This window comes from Tachyglossus aculeatus, chromosome 8 (assembly GCF_015852505.1).
Source record: "Tachyglossus aculeatus isolate mTacAcu1 chromosome 8, mTacAcu1.pri, whole genome shotgun sequence".
Taxonomy (NCBI): domain Eukaryota; kingdom Metazoa; phylum Chordata; class Mammalia; order Monotremata; family Tachyglossidae; genus Tachyglossus; species Tachyglossus aculeatus.
The window spans coordinates 23,971,464-23,993,542 of NC_052073.1; the positions used below are offsets into that span (position 1 = coordinate 23,971,464).

The 22,079-nt window shown below is 51.6% G+C and overlaps 1 protein-coding gene across 15 annotated transcripts in view; it reads right to left on the minus strand.

Moving 5' to 3' along the window:
* EPB41L1 (erythrocyte membrane protein band 4.1 like 1) overlaps positions 1–22,079 on the minus strand; it is a 135,644-nt gene that overhangs the window by 30,484 nt on the left and 83,081 nt on the right. For 12 of the 15 annotated variants that reach the window (XM_038750408.1, XM_038750406.1, XM_038750403.1 and 9 more), the window contains 9 exons: positions 16,119–16,315; positions 12,152–12,316; positions 10,424–10,528; positions 9,669–9,711; positions 6,492–6,567; positions 4,945–5,163; positions 4,208–4,295; positions 1,782–1,934; positions 1,118–1,215 (listed from right to left, as the gene is read on the minus strand). In XM_038750408.1, the coding sequence (XP_038606336.1) occupies positions 1,118–1,215; positions 1,782–1,934; positions 4,208–4,295; positions 4,945–5,163; positions 6,492–6,567; positions 9,669–9,711; positions 10,424–10,528; positions 12,152–12,316; positions 16,119–16,301 (1,130 nt within the window). In that variant the 5' untranslated portion in view covers positions 16,302–16,315. Of the gene's footprint in view, positions 1–1,117; positions 1,216–1,781; positions 1,935–4,207; positions 4,296–4,944; positions 5,164–6,491; positions 6,568–9,668; positions 9,712–10,423; positions 10,529–12,151; positions 12,317–16,118; positions 16,321–22,079 lie in introns of all 15 variants that reach the window. The other 3 variants (XM_038750395.1, XM_038750397.1, XM_038750396.1) reach the window with 1 other exon arrangement.

Below are 22,079 nucleotides of genomic sequence, written 5' to 3' on the forward strand. Positions count from 1 at the left end.
AGTCACAAAGCAGATAATAATAATAATAATGGCATTTATTAAGCGCTTACTATGTGCAAAGCACTGTTCTAAGCGCTGGGGAGGTTACAAGGTGATCAGGTTGTCCTTCTGGGGGCTCACAGTCATAATCCCCATTTTACAGATGAGGTAACTGAGGCACAGAGAAGTGAAGTGACTTGGCCAAAGTCACACAGCTGACAGTTGGCGGAGCCGGGATTTGAACCCATGACCTCTGACTCCAAAGCCCGTGCTCTTTCCACTAATCCACGCTGCTTCTCTACAGCGCTCTACAGAGCACTATACAAAGTGCTTGGGAGAGTATGATAGAACAAGTTAACAGACACATTCCCTGCCCACAACAAGCTTACGGTCTAGACGGGGATGAACCGGGGTTAGAACCCAGGTCCCCTGACTCCCAAACTCTAGGCTCTTTCCATTAAGACCAAGCTGCATGCTCTTCCCCATATCACGCTGGTTTTCCACTCAATATGCTCTGCTCTTCTAGAAATTTGCCAATTGATTGATCGCTTGCTGATTGGTTTCAGGGTCTTCTCAGCAATCTTCACGAACCTGATCGATCAGCTTAATGACTGATCGGCTGGTCATTCCCATCACCCTTTTAAAGGGGGCCCGATTCTTTCTCCTCCCCCCGGCTCGACAGCTAAGTAGCCTTCCAGTTTCCCGAAAGGCGGCCATTGGACCCTGCTGGATTGGACACGCTCGTCTTTTTCACCAGATTTGGAATCAGCTCCTTCCCAATTTGAACTACGCCGGGGCCCACTCATCCCAGGGAGATTTCTGGTGATGTTTCAGGGAAAGACGGACATACAAAACTCATCACACGCTCCTCTTTCAGTGTCAACTGAAATTGCCTTTCTCTTTCTGACGAATCTAATACGTATTACGTGTCCTCGAGCACAGAGCGCCTTACGGAAAAGCCTGGGAATGACGATCCTTTTATGTTAGGAGAAGCCACGGAACGCCTTTGGAGCAGAATGTTCCTCATAACGACTCCCATGGGGAGCTCTCCCTTGCCTTTCTCCCCAGACCTCCTGCCCAGAGGAGACTTCTGCCCAGTCCTGGACTAGAATCACGCCCACCTCTTCCTCCTCCTCACCTGAAGAATGTGTGGTGCTCAATGCAAACCTTCCACAATCTCTTGGCGGAGCGGTGGTTGGGGAGCTTGAAGCCGATGGTGCTTTCAAACTGTTCATACTGGAGGAGAAGACCGGTGAGTGACGAGGCTATGCCCCCAACAAGCCCCCACTAGCAGCCCCCCGCTCCCCCTCCCAGCCTCCTAGTCCTGCCGGTCCCCTCTCTCCCCGCCACCCGAACCCCTATCGCTTCCTCAATCGGCAATTTTGCAACTTCTGGATTGTCTCATATCCAGTGTTTGTCATCTGACAGCACCTCAACCTCTTCACGCGACAGGCGTGAAAGAATGGGATCGGTGACCTTAAGTCTCCGTTAACGGTGGCCACGGAATCTCTCCTCGAGACTCTGGACGGGTTCGGCAGGGGAGGACCAGAGCCGCAAACAGCCCATCCCAAGGACGGGATGATGAGCACGGAAGTGGAGGCCTACCTACATACACACTGTCAGCTGGAAACGGAGAGGGAGGGAGGGGGAATTCTGAGGCAGAGAGTGAGTTACCATCATCTCTTTTTCACGTAAAAGGCCAGAGAGACAGAGAGACGGGCTGAGGTGGACAGAGAGGCAGAGAAGAAGATGCCAGGAGGAAGGACAGCGGGTCGGTCCCGACTGAGGCGGGTTCGGCTCACCTCCCCCGGGCGGATCTTGATGTAGAAGTTGCTTCTCTTGTAGGAGATCTTGAGGATCTTGGGCCAGGCAAAGCGGTTGATCCGCAGCCGGTCCCGGTAGATAAGGAGCCCGTTGGCACACACGCCCAGCATGATGTCGATCCCCTCCGAGTCCTGGGGAAGACCGCAGCGGACAGGGCGTCGGCAGGATGGGGAGATAGCAGCCGCCCACCCCTCCCGGCCGGCCCATCCGAAAACAGCAAGGCCGGAAAATCTCAACCGGCAGAAGGGGCCGGACGCGGAGGCCCAGGCTGGGCTTTCTAAGCCCGTGGTGGGTTTTCCCCCATGGCTCCCACAGCCGGGACAGGAAGGGAGGGAGGATTCCCGGGCTTTCAGCCTCGTCCCAGACACTGGCTGCTGGCCCTTCCCAGGAGAAGCAGATGGGGCGGTTGACGGGCCAGGGCACTCTGGGCACCACAGCTGGTAGACAGCGAGGAAAATATCCTAGGGAACCCGGCCCAGCCTGTCGTGGCAGGGCCCTGTCTCTGAGTTCCCAGGCAAGCGGGAGGGGGTGGGGGGTTGGTCTCCCAGTAAAAATAACCATAATAATGATGGTGCTCAGCCATGCTGAGAAGCAGCGTGGCTCAGTGGAAAGAGCCTGGACTTTGGAGTCAGAGGTGATGGGTTCAAACCTCGGCTCCACCGTTTGTCAGCTGTGTGACTTTGGGCTAGTCACTTCACTTCTCTGGACCTCAGTTCCCTCATCTGTAAAATGGGGATGAAGACTGTGAGCCCCACAGGGGACAACGTGATCGCCTTGTAACCTCCCCAGTGCTGGCACGTAGTGAGTGCTTAATAAATGCCATTATTATTATTATTATTACTTGTTAAGCGCTTACTTACTATTCATTCAATCATATTTATTGAGCGCTTACTGTGTGCAGAGCATTATTGTGCCAAGCACTGGGGTAGCTATCAGTTAATCAGGTTGGACACAGTCCCTGCCCCACACGGGGTTTATGCTCTTAATCCCCATTTTACAGATGAGGTAACTGGGGCCCAGAGAAGCGACTTTGCCCAAGGTCACACAGCAGATATGTGGTGGAGCTGGGATTAAAACCCAGGTCCTTGACTCCCGGGCCTGTGTTCTATCCACTAATAATAATGATAATAATAATGGTATTTGTTAAGCGCTTACTATGTGCGAAGCACTGTTCTAAGCGCTGGGAAGGATACAAGGTGATCACGTTGTCCCACATGGGGCTCACAGTCTTCACCCCCATTTTACAGATGAGGTAACGGAGGCTCAGAGAAGTGAAGTGACTTGCCCAACAGCAGACATGTGGGGGAGTCGGGATTAGAACCCACAACCTCTGACTCCCAAGCCCGGGCTCTTTCCACTGAGCCACGCTGCTTCTCAGCACTGCAGGCAGTACAGAGATGGGACCTTGGAGCCAAGCTGGGGGGAAGGCAGGGCAGACCACAGCTGCGGGCCCAGAACGAGCCGTGGAGATGGGCCTCAACTCTCCCACTCCGACCCCAGGGCCTCCTCTCCCCCTACCGAGGCTGCCAGACCCTTTTTAAAAAACGGTATTTGTTAATAATAATAATAATAATAATGGTATTTGTTAAGCGCTTACTATGTGCCAAGCACTATCCTAAGAGCTCACTCCAAGAAGCCTGAATCCACAGCAAGTGACCATAGGGCACACAGCCAGAGAAGACGGACCCCACCCCAAACCACAAAAGGGTCTCAGACCCTCATGACAGGGGCAGCGGAGCCGGGGACACGGGGATGCCCCGAGAAGCGTCTGGCTCTGTAGGGCGAAAGGGCAGATCCGGCAAGGAAAAGGTTGCGTCTCAGTCCTGGCCAACCTGTGAGCCTGCTGATGGGTAGGGACCGTCTCTATATGTTGCCGACTTGTATTTCCCAAGCACTTAGTACAGTGCTCTGCACACAGTAAGCGCTCAACAAATATGATTGAAGGAATCAAGACACATCACCGCCTCATCCTGCTCCTGCGAGACAGGACCTGGGGGGTGGCGGGAGGAGGGAAAATGGCAGGCTCAGGGTCAGGTGACATGACCCGCCCACATCAGTGGCACAGCAGAGGTGACGCCCTGTATCCCAAGTCCCTACTGTCTACTGCGGGGGGGGGGTGCTGCCATTCATTCATTCATTCATTCAATCGTATTTATTGAGCGCTTACTGTGTGCAGAGCACTGTACGAAGAGCTTGGGAAGTACAGGCGGACCATCCAGCATGTTGCCTACCCACGTACTGGATGTCTCCACCACTGTTGGGTAGGGACTGTCTCTATATGTTGCCAACTTGTACTTCCCAAGCGCTTAGTACAGTGCTCTGCACACAGTAAGTGCTCAATAAATACAATTGATTGATTGATTGATTGATTGATTGGTCCACCAACGCTCAGCCGATAACGTACCTTGGCGTGGTGCAGGTCGACTCCATACATGGAGAGCTTCTTCGCGTTCTCCAGGAAGTGAATTTCTGCTTCTCCAGGCGTCATGCCCCTGAGGACACAAGGGCAGAGTGACGAGTGGGCGCCTCGTGCCAAGGCAGGGATGGCAGGGCAGGAGATGATGGCTGGATTTTTTTTTTCTGCAGCGGGGGTAGATACAAGATAATCAGGTCTGCCGAAGTCCCTGTCCCACATGGGGCTCACAGTCTAAGGAGGAGGAGGGAGAACAGGCACCGAATCCCCGTTTTGCAGTTGAGGAAACCGAGGCACGGAGAAGTTAAATGACGGGCCCAAGGTTACGCAGCGGGCAAGTGGCGGAACAGGAATTAGAAGCCAGGTTCTCTGGCTTCCAGGCCTGTGTTCTTTCCTCTCAGATTGACTGATGGATAACAGGGAATGGCTCTCCCCTTTGGAAGTCCTCAACGTCGCTCAAAGGCCTGGGCAGAGAGCACCCTGGCCCAGGGTGTACAGGGGAGACAGGCAAGGGCCCCAGGGCCCCGGAGGTTATCACAACACTGATGTACAAAGCCTACCAACCTGCACGGCAGCAGCATTCGACAACGGGGCAGTGCCTGCCCCGCAGGGATCTGTCGGTCAGATGGCCAACTGAGGCCCAGGAAGGGGTTTTGGGGAGCGGCGGGAAGGGTCACCGGGGTCTGGGGGTGGGAGAGGAGCCAGCGGGGCCTGGCCTGTGGGTGCACCTGTAGGTCTTGTGCAGTTCCATGATCCGCTCCTCCAGCTCTTTGGTTTGGTTGGGGGCGAAGCGGAGCTCGCTGACGTAGTTGCCGAGATGCTCCTCCGGGTCGAAGTCCCCCAGCTCAGCCTGCACGGCGTAGGAGCCCAGCAAGGCGTGGGTGACGAAGGAGCACGGCAGACGCCCCGTGATGATGTCGGCCCTCAGCTGCAGGCACAGGTAGTATCTGTGGAGAGAAGCAGCGGGGCTCAGTGGAAAGAGCCCGGGCTTTGGAGGCAGAGGTCGTGGGTTCAAATCCCGGCTCCACCACTTGTCAGCTGTGTGACTTTGGGCAAGTCACTTCACTTCTCTGGGCCTCAGTTCCCTCATCTGTAAAATGGGGATGAAGACTGTGAGCCTCCTGTGGGACAACCTGATCACCTTGTAACCTCCCCAGCGCTTAGGACAGTGCTTTGCACATAGTAAGCGCTCAATAAATGCCATTATTATTATTATTATTGTCTAGCGGGGGAGAGCGGGGGCGGGCGAGGAGGGACGGGCGGAAGGAAGGAAGGGGTGGAGGAAGGATGGATCATTGCTCTCCCTCCACCCCTCAGAGCTTCCTATGCTCCAGCTGCATGGATCTGGGTCCAGCTGGGTGAGCGGGCACCTGGGAGACTGCTCACGGGCAAGCTGCCCACCAAGGAGGAAGGCCTCTTGCACCGGGCACAAAACAACCACCCCCTTCTCTCAGGGCTCATCTTTACAAACAGGAAATTCCGGGGATCATCCCTGGGATCTGAGGCTAGTGAGGCCAGTGTAGGGGTCCAAACCTGTGGACTCTGGCTCTCCACGCAGACCACTGGTTCGTCTCCCCTCCACTGGCTGAGCTCCCCTCATGGCACTCTGGACCGTCTGTGGTCCCTGCATTTAGGGCCACGAAGCCAACTGGCCACATGGTCCTGTCGCCTCTAATCCAGTTATGGGTGCCAACTTCAGGAAGGCCCTCACCCGTGCAGATCGGGAGGTGGGAGGGCAAGCCAGCTCCTCCACCACCCCCAACTGGCCCACCCAGCTTTATGCGTTGCCCATCCTGCTCCTTCCAGTAAGAAGTGGACTGTGGGCTCTTTCCCCATATATATATTCCGCTCAAATCCAGTTTCAAGCTGGGAACAGGCTCCCTGCCTGGGCCCTGACCACTTCCCCCGAGTCTTCCTGTGGCTGGACAACTGTCCGCATTTCCTCCTCCTGCAAGCTGTGAATGGTTGCCTGCGTCCAGTGCTTAGAACAGTGCCCAGCGCTTAGAACTCACACATAATAAGCGCTTAACAAATGCCATCATCATTATTATTATTCCAACTCCTCAGCTTCCCATCCCTGCCTTCATTTTCCATTTTCCATCCCCCTGGGAGCCACTGCAGCCCCACTGAGACACTGGTATCTATCCACATGAGCCAAGAAGCCTTCAAGGTTGTCCGCAAGAACAGGTGTGAACATATCCACCCCACAACACACATGAGCAGCAGTGAATGACTTCAGCGAGTGACCAAGCCATGCCACCTAGCAACCCCTCACCTTGTGATATCTTCAGTGAGCTGGGCTGGATCTGGGGGGTAGAATTTGACAGTGAAGGCAAAGTTCCAGGGGCCACCTGGGGAGGGGAGGAGGAAGAAGAGGAAGAAATCAGGGCAGGCCTGAGACATTAGTCCTCCCCGCATGCTCCCTTCCTGCTTTCTCCCTCCCTGCCACTCCTGGCTCACTTCTGCTCTAATGAGTTGCCCTGCTAGTCCCTGCTGCTCCCTGGGACCACCCGAGGTGGTTTCTTAGGAGCAATTTATCTCCCCCAATCAGCTCCCCTAATTAAGCAGAGAGGAAAAAGATACCCAGGTTCAAAGGTAGGGGTGCGGCCCACAGCCATCCTCGAGATGCCCTCCGGACTTGTCTCCAGTCAATAAAACAAACATGAGAAGGGACCTCAGCCCCATGGTGCCTTCAACCATCATCTTGGTCCCTGCATCGCCTGCCTCCCCGTTGTCATGGAAACAGTCTCAGCCAGTGTTTCCAGGGAGGTTCCTTGCCTGGGCTCACCGCCGAAGAGGACCCTCCCTCGGAGGAACGGCTCTGAGAGCGTCAGTAGGGCCAGGGGGGCTGGACTGGGGAGCCAGATGGAGGAGGGAGGTGGAGTTATTTTCCAGAATGCCCCGGAATGTCCCACATTCCATGCCTTGGCCTGGGCTGGGCCCCAAATCTGGAACGGCCTTGCTCTCTCCCCCCTTGCACCAGACTTCAGTAAAAAAACCTCTTTCTCTCTTGGTAAAAGGAGAGCCCGAAGCAACCAACTACCCTTCCCCTTCCCCCGCCCCCCAAAAAATTTAAATTAAAAAGGATTTTCACATATACCTCTCGCTGTGTAAAGAAAGAATGGTCGTTCACGCTAGCCTTTCTTTTGCAAATGTGCGTACATGTACATTCATTTAATTGGATTTCCCTGCTTGTACATAGTTTCATGTATGCGAATGTGTACGTATTTCCCTGGTCGACCAATCCATCAGTAATATTTATTGAATGTTTTCCCTGGGCAGAGCACTGAACTGTGTTTGGGAGAGTAGAATACTTAGTAGTCATGACTCCTGCTCTCAAAGAGTTGACAGTGAAGCACGGGAGACCGACACTATAAATTAGAGAGGATGAAGCAGGAAGAAATGAAGGGATACAGTAATGTGTGTAAGTGCTGGGGGGTGGGGAGAGCAAAGCAGTGAGCTGCAAGCTTTTTGGGTTTTTTATGGTATTTGTTAAGCACTTATGTGTCAAACACAGTTCTAAGTGCTGGGGTCAGTCAAGTGAGACAGAGTCCCTGTCCCACATGGTGCACCCAGTCTAAGTAGGATGGAGAACAGGCATTAAATCCCCTTTCACAGTTAAGGAAATGGATTTGCCCAAGGTCGCACAGCAAGCAAGTGGCAGCGTCAGGATTAGAACCCAGGCCTGTGCTCTTTCAACTGCTGTTTTCCAAATGCTTAGGGCTGTATGGTGGAGCTGAAAGGGCAATAAGGGAGAATATAAGGTGGGGAGATTAGAATGAATCAGAGAAAGTCTGGGATGGGATTCCAAAAGGGCTTTGAAGATCGGGAGAGCTGGGGTTGTCAGATGTGAATTGGGAGTGCTGGGAGGTCGTGAGCACGAGGGTGGTGACGGGAGAGATGAGAACGTGGGCCGGTTGAAGGGAACAAAGCGTGTGAAGTGGGGTGGAGTGGGAGGGGTGGATAAAGCGGAGGGAGACAGCCGATTGACCGCCTTTAATTGTTGGCTTTCAGCTCTGACGCGGGGAGGAATGGTCAGCCATTGGAGGCTTGTGTGGAGACGTGTGCGGAATATTGTTTTAGAAAAATGATTTGGGGAGCAGAGCCATGTTGGGATGGAAAGGAGAGACTGGGAGGCAGGGAAGTCTGCGAGGAGGCTGATGCAATAGCTATCCCCCTCCTCTCCTATCCTTCCTCTCCCCCTTGTCCCCCTCTCCATCCCCCTCATCATACCTCCTTCCCTTCCCCACAGCACCTGTATATATGTATATATATTTGTACATATTTATTACTCTATTTATCTATTTATTTTACTTGTACATATCTATTCTATTTATTTTATTTTGTTAGGATGTTTGGTTTTGTTCTCTGTCTCCCCCTTTTAGACTGTGAGCCCACTGTTGGGTAAGGACTGTCTCTATATGTTCCCAACTTGTACTTCCCAAGCACTTAGTATAGTGCTCTGCACACAGTAAGCACTCAATAAATACGATTGATTAATTGATTGATTGATTGATTGATGATTGATCCCCCGTTAGAGGGCAGGGAACATACGTCTTGTCCTTCTGCTGAATATTCCCAAGTGATTAGTTTAAGGCACCCTACTCAGTAGGTGCTCCCTAAACACCGTTACTCCTCCTGCTATAAGAATGCAGAACCTCACTACTCTCCTTCTACAATCCAGCCCGCTCCTCTAGTGCTAACCTCCTCACCGTGCCTCAGTCTCTCCAGTCTTGTCACCAACCCCTAGTCCACATCCTGCCTCTGGCCTGGAATGTTCTCCCTCCTCAAATCTGACGGTTACTCTCCCTGTGCCTTACCGAAGGCACATCTCCTCGAAAAGGCCTTCTCGGACTACGCACCCCCTTTCATCTTCTCCCACTCCCTTCTGCGTTGCTGCTCTGACTTACTCCCTTGCTCTTCCCTGCTATTTGTACTGATGTTCGTCTTCCCCACTCTTTACTGTAAGCTTGTTGTGGGCAGGGAATGTGTCTGTCTATCATTACGCTGTAGTCTTCCAAGTGCTTCGGACAACGTTTTGCACACAGCAAGCGCTCAATAATAGGACTGACTAACTTGCAGCTTCTCAGGTCGTTAGGGCAGGGAATGGGCCTACTTATTCTACTGTCCTCTCCCAAGCACTGAGCAGAGGGCTCTGCCCACAGCGAGCGCTCAATAAAGACCGACTGACTGATTGATCATCACAGCCGCTGGAAAGAATCACCATGCCCCAGTGGGTGGGCAACAGGTTACAACAGGTTACAACAAGGCTGGCACACTTAAATATTGGGGAGACGAAGCCGCCTCCATCCTCACGGCCCCCCTCCCTGGTTAGCAGGTTTTTGTGTCTGGCTGAGAAGGGACACCCGGCCCGGGAACAGAGAGTCCAGGCCACGGGACAGCGGCAGGGGTTGACGGGGAGACTTCAACTAGCCCCCGGAGGGAGACTTACTGCGGATCTGCTTCTTGATTTCCTTGGACGGGTCCAGCCAGTTCTGGAAGAGAAGAAATGGCTCCTGAGATGACAGAGGGGTGGACGAAGGAGGGCCGGCACGGTATGATTGGGGGGCGGGGGGCGGACGGGGGGAGAGAGAGGTACGTGGGGATTGGGAGCCCCATCGGCCGGGACGGAAGGGAGAAGAAGCGCTGAGCAGCGTCCGCCACAACGCGCATAATTCACTCAATCGTATTTATTGAGCGCTTACTGTGTGCAGAGCACTGTGCTAAGCGCTTGGGAAGTACAAACTGGCAACGTAATAATAATGATAATAGTAACGATGGTATTTGTTGAGAGCTTACTATGTGACCAAACAAACTGGCTCCCCATCATGCATCTATTTCTCAAGGCACTTATTCATTCATTCACTCCCTCACCCAACCATCTAATCATATTTACTGAGTGCTTACTGTATGTAGAGCACTGTACTAAGCGTTTGAGAGAGTACAATATAACAATCAACTAACACATTCCCTGCCCATGAGCTCACAGTCCATCCATCCATGCATCCACCCACCCATCCATCCATCCATCCATCCATCCATCCATCCATCCATCCATCCATCCATCCATCCAATGCTCTGAGAAAAGGAGGGGACAGAGGGGCTGGGAAAACAGCAGAAGACTCGTGGGAAGATTGAGGAAGGCCCCTTCTCCTCTGGAACCCCTCCTGTGCTCTCGGCTTCCCTGAGCCCCACCGCCCCGCTTACCTTCTGGCTGTCTGAGTCGCAGAATGTGAGGCCAAAGTAGTCCTTCTCCAGGAGGTTAAGGTGCCCGCAGACCAGGTCAAACAGCACTTGGCCCCGGCCATGCTTCTGCAGAAGGGAAGCAGACACTGAGAAGCCCAGCCTGGCCCTGTACTGACTGCAGCACCCCACTTTCCCTCATCCCACACCACAAACCCACGCACTCAACTCACCCCCACTCCCTCCTCGGCCCGGATCCATCCAACCACCTGCATCTCTGCCCTTAATCCCACCATTGCCTATCCAAACATCCACCCTGCCGCCTCTTCTCCCCTTATTCTGCTTCTTTAGGCCTCCTGCTTCAGGTCTCTTCCAAGCCCCACTGTTCCACCACGTGCAGGGACTACCCCTCACCCCCTTTTTATGGCATCTGTTATACACTTACTACACGCCAGGCACTGTACTAATGGCTGGGGTAGATATGAGCTAACCAGATTGGACACAGTCCCTTTCCCATATGGGGCTCACAGTCTTCATCCCCATTTTACAGATGAGCCTGATCATCTTGTAACCTCCCCAGTGCTTAGAACAGTGCTTGCACGTAGTAAGCACTTAATAAATGCCATTATTATTATTATTTTTATGAGGTAACTGAGGCATAGAGAAGTGAAGTGACTTGCCCAAGGTCACACACCAGACAAGAACCCAGTTCCTTCTGACTCCGAGGCCCATGCTCTATCCATTAGGCCACGCTGCTTCTTTGCCCTTCTTTGAGACTGTGAGCCCACTGTTGGGTAGGGACTGTCTCTATATGTTGCCAACTTGTACTTCCCAAGCGCTTAGTACAGTGCTCTGCACACAGTAAGCGCTCAATAAATATGATTGATTGATTGATTGATTGATTGATTGCCCTCCCAGATGTCCGGAAGCCTAGCCAAAGGATGGGCCACTCAGCTTCCCCAGTTGGCAGGTCTCTCCCAAGTACTCGTCTCTGAGGAGCGACCCAGGATCTGTTCCGACCACGCTCCCTTCCCTCCGATGGCTCTGGTCGCCAGCTCCCCACGCCTGTCATCATCATCATCATCAATCGCATTTATTGAGCGCTTACTGTGTGCAGAGCACTGTACTAAGCGCTTGGGAAGTGCAAGTTGGCAACATATGTCTTCCTCCCCAGGCCCCGGGGGAGACGCTTTCTCAGCTCTACTGTGCCACGGCTTTACGGGGAACTCCAGGCAGGAGCCAAGAGAGGGGCAAGTGTCACATGCCATAGTTCTTCAAGTCCTGGGCTCTTGCCCCTCTGACCTCCCTGCCTACTGGGGAGACGCAGAAAGAGGAGTCTCCCACTTCAATCATCAGGGGTCAAGAGTTGGACTGGGGGCAGAGACCAGGTGTCCAACGCGGACCCCTCCCACTGAGCCGATGTCAATCAGAGCCACGATGCTGAGCACCAGGGTGCAAAAATGGGGCCCTCTCCCATGGGGAGCTCGGAGTGCGACGTGGGAGAAGGCCCATACACATGAGGAGGGGGTGCGAGACCTCATTTCCGTTACCAGTCCCGCCAACCTGTGGGCACCTAGCAGGAGGTGCCATTGTGACCTAGTTGAAGCCTGGCACAGAAAAGAGGGAAAACAGAGATGAAGGGCTTGGGGGTGCCTTCTGCCGGGACACCCCCGGCGTGTAAATCTAGGGCACCGAGGGGGTGGTCACACGGACAGCAGCAAGGGGGCTGGCACGCCAGGGTCCGGGCCTCACCTCCACTTCACACTCGTACTCCGAAGCGTCCAGCAAGATGACTCGACAGATGGCACTTTTGAACCTCTTGGCAATTTTCTGGGGGGACTTTTGCGTCTTGCTGGGGGTGGTTCTCTCCGAGAGCCCGTCAGCTTCGGTGTAATCCTTCTCCTCCATGTCTAGGCCCTGTAAGGGGGATAGGATTCATTCATTCATTCAATCATTCAATCGTACTTATTGAGCGCTTACTGTGTGCAGAGCACTGTACTAAGCACTTGGGAAGTACGAGTTGGCAACATATAGCGACGGTGGCTCAGGCCCAGTCTGGCCCCGGCGGGAAGGGAAGCCACCGACTCTCACTCCTCTAAGGAGGGAAGGCGAGGGCTCTAAGGCGGGACCAGACACTGGACACGGCAAAACACCCACTAACAACCGTGCCCCTGAAACCCAATGACCGAGGCCACCCCTGGAGGTCAATCAATCAATGTCGTATTTATTGAGCACTTACTGTGTGCAGAGCACCGTATTAAGCACTTGGGAGAGCACAAGACAAGAGAATTAGCAGGTACATTCCCTGCCCACAATGAGCTTACAGTCTAGAGGGGGGAGACGGACATTAATCTGAAAAATTAAGTAATTTATAATAAAGCACTGGTCGCAATGCATCGGTCAGTGCTGAGGGCAGTAAAGTGCTACTGGGTCCAACACTACCACCCCCACCTGTTTCCTGGAGCCACAACAGCATGTAAGCGCTCAATAAATACGATTGAATGAATGAATGAATGAACTTTGACAGAAAAAAACACAGACCCTCAGAGCTGGCTTCCTTGCCACCCACACGGACTTATTCAGCCCCTTCAGCCACCTTCCCCCAAAATCCTCCCTGTCCCGATTCCTCATTCCCATTTGTTCTGACGACCTGACACCTGTCCACATGTTTCGTTTCGCTGTCCGTCTCCCCCTTCTAATAATAATGATGGCATTTATTAAACGCTTACTATGTGCAAAGCACTGTTCTAAGCGCTGGGGAGGTTACAAGGTGATCAGGTTGTCCCACTCAGAGCTCACAGTCTTAATCCCCATTTTACAGATGAGGTAACTGAGGCCCAGAGAAGTGAAGTGGCTTGCCCAAAGTCACACAGCTGACAATTGGCGGAGCCGGGATTTGAACCCATGAACTCTGACTCCAAAGCCCGGGCTCTTTCCACCGAGCCACGCTGCTTCTAGGCTGTGAGCCCGGTGTTGGGTAGGGACCATCTCTATGTGTTGCCGACTTGTACTTCCCAAGCGCTTAGAACAGTGCTCTGCACATAGTAAGCGCTTAAGAAATATGACTGGATGAATGAATTCCCAACATCCTTTCCCCTTTGTCAGAGTCCCGAGAATCACGTTCCAATCACCCCGGGAAGATCCCCTCGGGATCACCCCAGCGCCGCACAACTTCCTCAGGCCCCTGGGTCAGTAGACAGCTGTGCTTTGCACATAGTAAGCGCTTAATAAATGCCATTATTATTATTATTATTATTATTATTATTATTAGACAGATAAAAGGACTGAGGAGACAGTGAGGCAGGTGGGAGGGGAGAGGCCGGGAGACACGGTTCCTTTAATCCAGGCAGAGAGGTGCTCAGCCTATTGAGCACTCTGGCCAAAGTTTCCGGGGCGGTCACAGCTCAGAAAGCAGAAGGGATGAGGGGGTGACCATGAGCCTCGGCAGGGTCAGAAATGAAAGGAGAATTGGGGTGAGGTGGGGGGAAACAGGGGAAAGTCCGGGGAGCTGCGGGATAGGGGCTGGATAATAATAACAATAATAATAATAATAATAATAATAATAATAATGATGGCATTTATTAAGCGCTTACTATATGCAAAGCACTGTTCTAAAGCACTGGGGAGGTTACAAGGTGATCAGGTTGTCCCATGGGGTCTCAGTCTTCATCCCCATTTTACAGATGAGGTAGCTGAGGCCCAGAGAAGTGAAGCGCCTTGCCCAAAGTCACACAGCTGACAATTGGCAATTAGAGAAGCAGCGTGGCTCAGTGGAAAGAGCCCGGGCTTTGGAATCAGAGCTCATGGGTTCAAAGCCCGGCTCCGCCGACTGTCGGCTGTGTGGCTTTGGGCAAGTCACTTAACTTACCGCATCTGTAAAATGGGGATTAAAATTGTGTGAGCCCCCCATGGGACAACCTGATCACCTTGTAACCTCCCCAGCGCTTAGAACAGTGCTTGGCACATAGTAATCAATTGTATTTATTTATTGAGCGCTTACTGTGTGCAGAGCACTGCACTAAGCGCTTGGGAAGTACAAGTCAGCAACATATAGAGACAGTCCCTACGCAACAGTGGGCTCACAGTCTAAAAGACAGTGTAAAAGTCTAAAAGACATAGTAAGCGCTTAACAAATACCAACATTATTATTATTATTATTAATTGGCAGAGCCGGGATTTGAACCCATGACCTCTGACTCCAAAGCCCGGGCTCTTTCCACCGAGCCACGCTGCTTCTCTAATTGTAATGTAGACCCCCCCAGTACTTAGCACGGGGTCTGGCACATAGTGAGTGCTTTAAAAATGCCATTATTATTGGGGGAAAGCCACTGTGTCCCTGAGGTAATAGCTCTGGGGCTGGCCATGCCCCTCCAGAGGGGTTGTTTCCCGGCAGTCGGTGGGACGGGGGACAACCTGTATGCAGCAGGACATGTCCCTTCCTCCAGAATAAACCCGGTCAGCCAGCCGACCTATCTGCTCCACAAGGGAGGGGGCCTGACACCTGAGCTGGGTGGTGGAGAAATACCGATAATCATAATAATGTGGCGTTTGTTATGTTCTTAACACACGCCAAGCACTCTGCTAAGTGCTGGCACAGATACTCGATAATCAGGTTTCTTTTTTTTTCTATGGCATTTGTTAAGCACTCACTATGTGCCAGGCCCTGTAATAATAATAATAATAGTATTTGTTACTATTAGTAATTACTATTATTACTAATTTGTTAGTAATAATAATAGTATTTGTTAAGCGCTTACTACGTGCAAAGCACCTTTCTAAGTGCTGGAGTAGATATGAGCTAATCTGGGGGACACAGTCCCTTTCCCACAAGGGACTCTCAGTCTAAAGGGAAGGGAGAACAGATACTGGAAGCAGCGTGGCTCAGTGGAAAGAGCCCCGGGCTTTGGAGTCAGAGATCATGGGTTCAAATCCCGGCTCCGCCAACTGTCAGCTGTGTGACTTTGGGCACGTCGCTTCACTTCTCTGGGCCTCAGTTCCCTCATCTGTAAAAGGGGGATTAAAACTGGGAGCCCCCCGTGGGACAACCTGATCACCTTGTAACCTCCCCAGAGCTTAGAACAGTGCTTTGCACATAGTAAGCGCTTAACAAATACCATTATTATTATTATTTTACAGGAGAGAACTGAAGTGACTTGCCCCAGGCTACCCAGCAGGCACACGTGGCTGAGCCAGATTTCAAACTCAGGCTGATTCTAAGGCTCTTTAAACCGGCATCGATAGCATCAATATAAATAGAGTTAAAGATGCATACACATCATGAATATAAAGAAACAGAATTATAACTATGTACATATCATCAGCATCATCAATCGTATTTATTGAGCGCTTACTATGTGCAGAGCACTGTACTAAGCGCTTGGGAAGTACAAATTGGCAACATAGAGAGACAGTCCCTACCCAACAAATAGAGAAGCAGCGTGGGTCAGTGGAAAGAGCAGGGGCTTTGGAGTCAGAGGTGATGAGTTCAAATCCCGGCTCTGTCAACTGTCAACCATGTGACTTTGGGCAAGTCACTTCAGTTCCCTGTGCCTCAGCTACGTCATTTGTAAAATGGGGGTGAAGACCGTGAGCCCCCCATGGGATAGACTGATCGCCTTGTAACCTCCCCAGCTTTTAGCACATAGTACGAGCTTAATAAATGTCCGTTTGGTGGCAGTGGCCGGACCCCCTTGCGCGTCAGGGGGCAGAGACCCCTCACCTGCTCCGCATGCCGGGGCTCGGGCTGGCTCCCTTGCCTCTCGTTGGAGTTGGCTTCCGGGTGGTCGGCGGCGGGCAACGGGGTGGTCACTGCCGCGGCTTCCAGCGGCTGTTGGAGCGGCTGCGGGGGGGATTCCTCCTGGGCGCGCTTCACCTCGGAATCAGGGCCCGTCTCTGTCGTCATGGTTACCAACTAGTCTGCACTGGCATGCAAAGGGGCACGGTGCCATACACACACAGAGGGAGAGACAGGGGGATACGGAGAAAAAGACAAGCGAGGCAGATGGAGAGGGCAGAAGGAGAGACAGAGATGGAGTCGGAGGGAGCAAGGCAGGGAGGGACAAAACAGAAAACAGGTTAAGAAAGGAAACCAAAAGGTTGCCCCCATCTCCCTCCGCCTCTCCTCCCCTGGACCCCCAGAGATCTCCCGGGTAACTCTGGCCCCTGGGAGCAAGATCATCATCATCATCATAATAATAATGATGGTAGTTGTTAAGTGCTTACTATGTGCAAAACACAGTTCAAAGCGCTGGGGAGGTGACAAGGTGATCAGGTTGTCCCACGTGGGGCTCACAATCTTCATCCCCACTTTGCAGATGAGGGAACTGAGGCCCAGAGAATAATAATAATAAGGGTGGTATTGTTAAGCGCTTCCTATGTGCCAAGCACTGTAGGGGGGGATACGAGGTGATCAAGGTTGTCCCACGTGGGGCTCACAGTCTTCATCCCCATTTTGCAGATGAGGGAACTGAGGCCCAGAGAATAATAATAATAATGGTGGTATTGTTAAGTGCTTACTATGGGCCAAGCACTGTTCTAAGCGCTAGGGGGGATACGAGGTGATCAAGGTTGTCCCACGTGGGGCTCACAGTCTTCATCCCCATTTTGCAGATGAGGGAACTGAGGCACAGAGAGTAATAATAATAATAATGGTGGTATTGTTAAGCGCTTCCTATGGGCCAAGCACTGTTCTAAGTGCCAGGGGGGATACGAGGTGATCAAGGTTGTCCCACGTGGGGCTCACAGTCTTAATCCCCATTTTGCAGATGAGGGAACTGTGGCCCAGAGAATAATAATAATAATCGTGGTATTTGTTAAGCGCTTCCTATGGGCCAAGCACTGTTCTAAGCGCTAGGGGGGATACGTGGTGATCAAGGTTGTCCCATGTGGGGCTCACAGTCTTAATCCCCATTTTGCAGATGAGGGAACTGAGGCCCAGAGAAGTGAAGTGACTTGCCGCAAGTCACACGGCTGGCAGTTGGCGGAGCCGGGATTCGAACCCATGACCTCTGACTCCGAAGCCTGGGCTCTTTCCACCGAGTCACGCTGCTTCTCTACCTTGGCCCCGGGGGTGGGGGTGGGGGTGGGGGGTTCCTTCTGGACTGGCAAGATCACCTATAAAGGGAGCAGTCACTGCTGCCAGTTTGCTTCACAGCCGTAATTAGACTACAGATGAGCCGTCACCCTGCGGGTAAATTAAATGGCACCTCCCAGCCCCTTCAGAAAGTGCTTGTTATTAACATTAATAAATTGATACCGACATTACTGACACTACTGACGACGATTACAATAATAACGACTTCAAAACCGTGGCACCCATAGAGCGCTTACTGTGGGCCGAGCACTGTACCTGACGATTAGATCTGACGCAGATCTGACGGTCAGAGGGACGGGGGCTTCCTCGTCCGTTTTACAGAGAGCTACGGTATCTGTTAAGCGCTTACTTTGTGCGAGGCGCTGTGCGGAGCGCTGAGGAAACTGAGGTACGGAGGAGTGAAGCGACTTGCCCCAGGTCAGAGGGTGGGGCTGGGATTAGAGCCCGTGACTTTCGGACTCGCGATCAGGTCCCCTGATTTTCAATCAATCAATCAATCGTATGTATTGAGCGCTTACTGTGTGCAGAGCACTGTACTAAGTGCTTGGGAAGTACAAGTCGGCAACACATAGAGATGGTCCCTACCCAACAGCGGGCTCACAGTCTAGAAGGGGGAGACAGAGAACAAAACCAAACATACAAACAAAATAAAATAGAATAGATATGTACAAGTAAGATAAATAAATAAATAGAGTAATAAATATGTACAAACATATATACATATATACAGGTGCTGTGGGGAAGGGAAGGAGGTAAGATGGGGGGATGGAGAGGGGGACGAGGGGGAGAGGAAGGATGGGGCTCAGTCTGGAAATACGATTGAATGAATGAATATTATTGTTATTATCAACAAATGCCATCATTATTTTAGCTCTTCCTCCCTTCAAGGCCCTCGTGAGAGCTCACCTCCTCCAGGAGACCTTCCCAGACTGAGCCCCCTCCTTCCTCTCCCCCTCCTTCCCCTCTCCATCCCCCCGCCTTACCTCCTTCCCTTCCCCTCAGCACCTGTATATATGTATAGATGTTTGTACGTATTCATTACTCTATTTATTTATTTATTTTACTTGTACATATCAATTCTATTTACTTTATTTTGTTAATATGTTTTGTTTCGTTCTCTGTCTCCCCCGCTCTAGACTGTGAGCCCACTGTTGGGTAGGGACCGTCTCTCTATGTTGCCAACTTGTACTTCCCAAGTGCTTAGTACAGTGCTCTGCACACAGGAAGTGCTCAATAAATACAATTGATTGATTGATTGGAAAGGCCTCCTGGAGGAGGGGAGCTCTCAGTAGGGCCTTGAAGGGAGGAAGAGATTTTCAGGGTCTTGTTCTTTCCGACAGCCTCGTTGCTGCTCTAAGTTGTGAGAGCTGGAGTTCTAATTACCTTGTATCTACCCCAGCGCTTAGCAAAGTGCCCGAATAAATGTCACTTAATAAATAAATGCACTTAATAAATACCACTGGGGTTCGGCCAACGGGGCCCAAGGACGCCGCGGAGCTGAGATGCAGCCCAGCGAACTCCGCCGTTCTCCCTGGCACGGAGCTAGAGACTGAGAGCTCCTCAGCCACAGCTCACGGCTGTCAGATTTATTCATGCAATCAATCGTACTTATTGAGTGCTTACTGCACGCGAAGCACTGTGCTAAGCGCCTGAGAAGTACAAGTCGGCAACGTCTAGAGATGGCCCCTACCCAACAACGGGCTCACAGTCTGGAAGGGGGAGGCAGACGACAAAACAAAACACGTGGACGGGTGTCAAAATCGTCAGAACAAATAGAATTAAAGCTCTATGCACATCATGAACAAAATCAATAGAATAGTAAAGATGTACAAGTAAAATAGAGTAATAAATCTGTACAAATATATATAAGTGCTGTGGGGAGGGGAAGGAGGTAGGGCGGGGGGATGGGGAGGAGGAGAAGAAAAAGGGGGCTCAGTCTGGAAAGGCCTTCTGGAGGAGGTGAGCTCTCAGTAATAATAATAATAATAGTATTATTATCCCTGTCAGTCAATTGTATTTATTGAGCGCTTACTGCGTGTAGAGTAAGACTGCGTTTAGACTGTGAGCCCACTGTTGGGTAGGGACTGTCTCTATATGTTGCCAACTTGTACTTCCCAAGCGCTTAGTACAGTGCTCTGCACACAGTAAGCGCTCAATAAATACGATTGATGATGATGATGATGGTGTAGAGCTCTGTATTAAAAGTTCGGAGGGAGTACAACGATCCAACAGACACATTCCCTGCCCACAGTAAGCTTATAGTCTGGCGGGGGGGAGCAGGCACTAATTTAAATAAATTACGGATATGTACCTAAGTGCTATAGGGCTGCTAGGGGGGATGAATAAATAATAATAATAATAATGATAATAATAATAATGATGGCATTTATTAAGCGCATACTATGTGCAAAGCACTGTCGTAAGCGCTGGGGAGGTTACAAGGTGATCAGGTTGTCCCACAATGGGCTCACAGTCTTAATCCCCGTTTTACAGATGAGATCACTGAGGCCCAGAGAAGTTAAGTGACTTGCCCGAAGTCACACAGCTGGCAATTGGTGGAGCGGGGATTTAAAGGAGTCAGAAAGTCATGGGTTCTAATCCTGGCTTCGCCACTTGCCTGCTGTATGACCTTAGTCAAGGCACGGTCCCTCATCTGTTAAAGGGGGATTAAGACCGTGAGCCCGATGTGGGACCGGGGCTGTGTCCAAACTGATCATCTCCTCTCTACCCCAGCGTTTAGAACAGTGCCTGGCACGTAATAAGCGCTTACATGATATTATTACTATGATTAATAATCCCCATTTTATAGATGAGGTATTATTATTGTGATTAATAATCCCCATTTTATAGATGAGGTAACTGGGGTACAGAGAAGCGAAGTGACTTGCCCACAGTCACAATGCAGACAAGTGGCATGGGCAGAATTAGAACCCAGGTCCTTCTGATTCCCGGGACCGGGCTCTATCCACTAGGCTACCCCGCTTCCCTGCTAAGTAGGGGCTGCCCTCCTGCACAGGGCAGGAGCGGGGAAGCGACAACCCTGGAAGTTGGCGGTCCCGGGTTCTAGTCCCGGCTCTGCCACCTGCTTATTGCACGACCTTGGGCGAGCCACTTAACCTCCCCAGCCCTCAGTTTCCCCATCTGTAAAATGGGGATAATAACTCCCGACCCCTACCTCACAGGGGTGTTGGGTGAGTAAATAAAAATGATGAACGTAAGATGCCTGGGCAATAAGAGCACCAAATAGAAACTCTTTCGGAGGATACAGCAGGGCCTGATGGACAGAGCACGGAACTGGGGGTCGAAAGGACCCGGGATCGAATGCCGCCTCTGCCACTCATCTACATTGTGACCTTGGGCAAGTCACTTTTCTGTGCCTGGGTTACCTCATCTGTAAGATCAATCAATCAATCGTATTTATTGAGCGCTTACTATGTGCAGAGCACTGTACTAAGCGCTTGGGAAGTACAAGTTGGCAACATATAGAGACAGTCCCTACCCAACAGTGGGCTCACAATCTAAAAAATGACTGCGAGCCCCATGTGGGACAGGGACAGGGTCCAACCTCATTAGCTTGTACCTCCTCCAGCGCTTAGAAGGGTGTCTGGCACTAAGCACTTTACCAAGAAATATTCAAATTAATATTAAAATCTAATATTAAAATTTAGACTGTGAGCCCACTGTTGGGTAGGGACTGTCTCTATATGTTGCCAACTTGGACTTCCCAAGCGCTTAGTACAGTGCTCTGCACACAGTAAGTGCTCAATAAATACGATTGATTGATTGATCGATTAAAAACAAAAAGGGCAAAGATTCAGGCCTGAGCTCCCAGGCAAAGATCAGAAGGACACAAGCTCCACGCTGCTCGCGGACTCGACACTATCAGCAGGTCCCTGGCCCCCACTGCTCACTCAATCATATTTATTGAGCATTAACTGTGTGCAGAGCACTGTATTAAGCGCTTTGGGGAGTGCAATGCAACAATAAACTGACACATTCCCTGCCCACAACGACCTTACAGTCTAGAGGGGAGCATTGTGTCACTGACAACTCTTAGCTGGAGGTCCTTCCCTCCCAGAACGCCATCAGCTTTGACTGCCCCCGACCCTCCCCACTCCCTCCAAGTCCACAGCGACAGAGATATCACTATTGTAGGAAAACTTGAGAGAGAAAGGCAGAGGGTCAGGCTACTTAGGGGACGTCCTGCCTAGAAATAATAAATAATAATAACGATGGCATTTATTAAGCGCTTACTATGTCTTCCAGACTGTGAGCCCACTGTTGGGTAGGGACCGTCTCTATATGTTGCCAACTTGGACGGCTCACATTCTTAATCCCCATTTTACAGATGAGAAAATGAGGCCCAGAGAAGTGAAGTGACTTGTCCAAAGTCACCCAGCTGACAGGTGGCGGAGCCGGGATTTGAACCCACAACCTCTGACTCCAAAGCCCACTGAGCCCCACCGCTTCTCATAAAGGCACACTCCCCTGTGACCTCACCCGACCGTTTACCCCAGGACGGCAGCCTTATTACTCCCCTGTTGCCGGGAAATAGCAAACAGCACGCCCCTGGGAGTCAGAGGACCT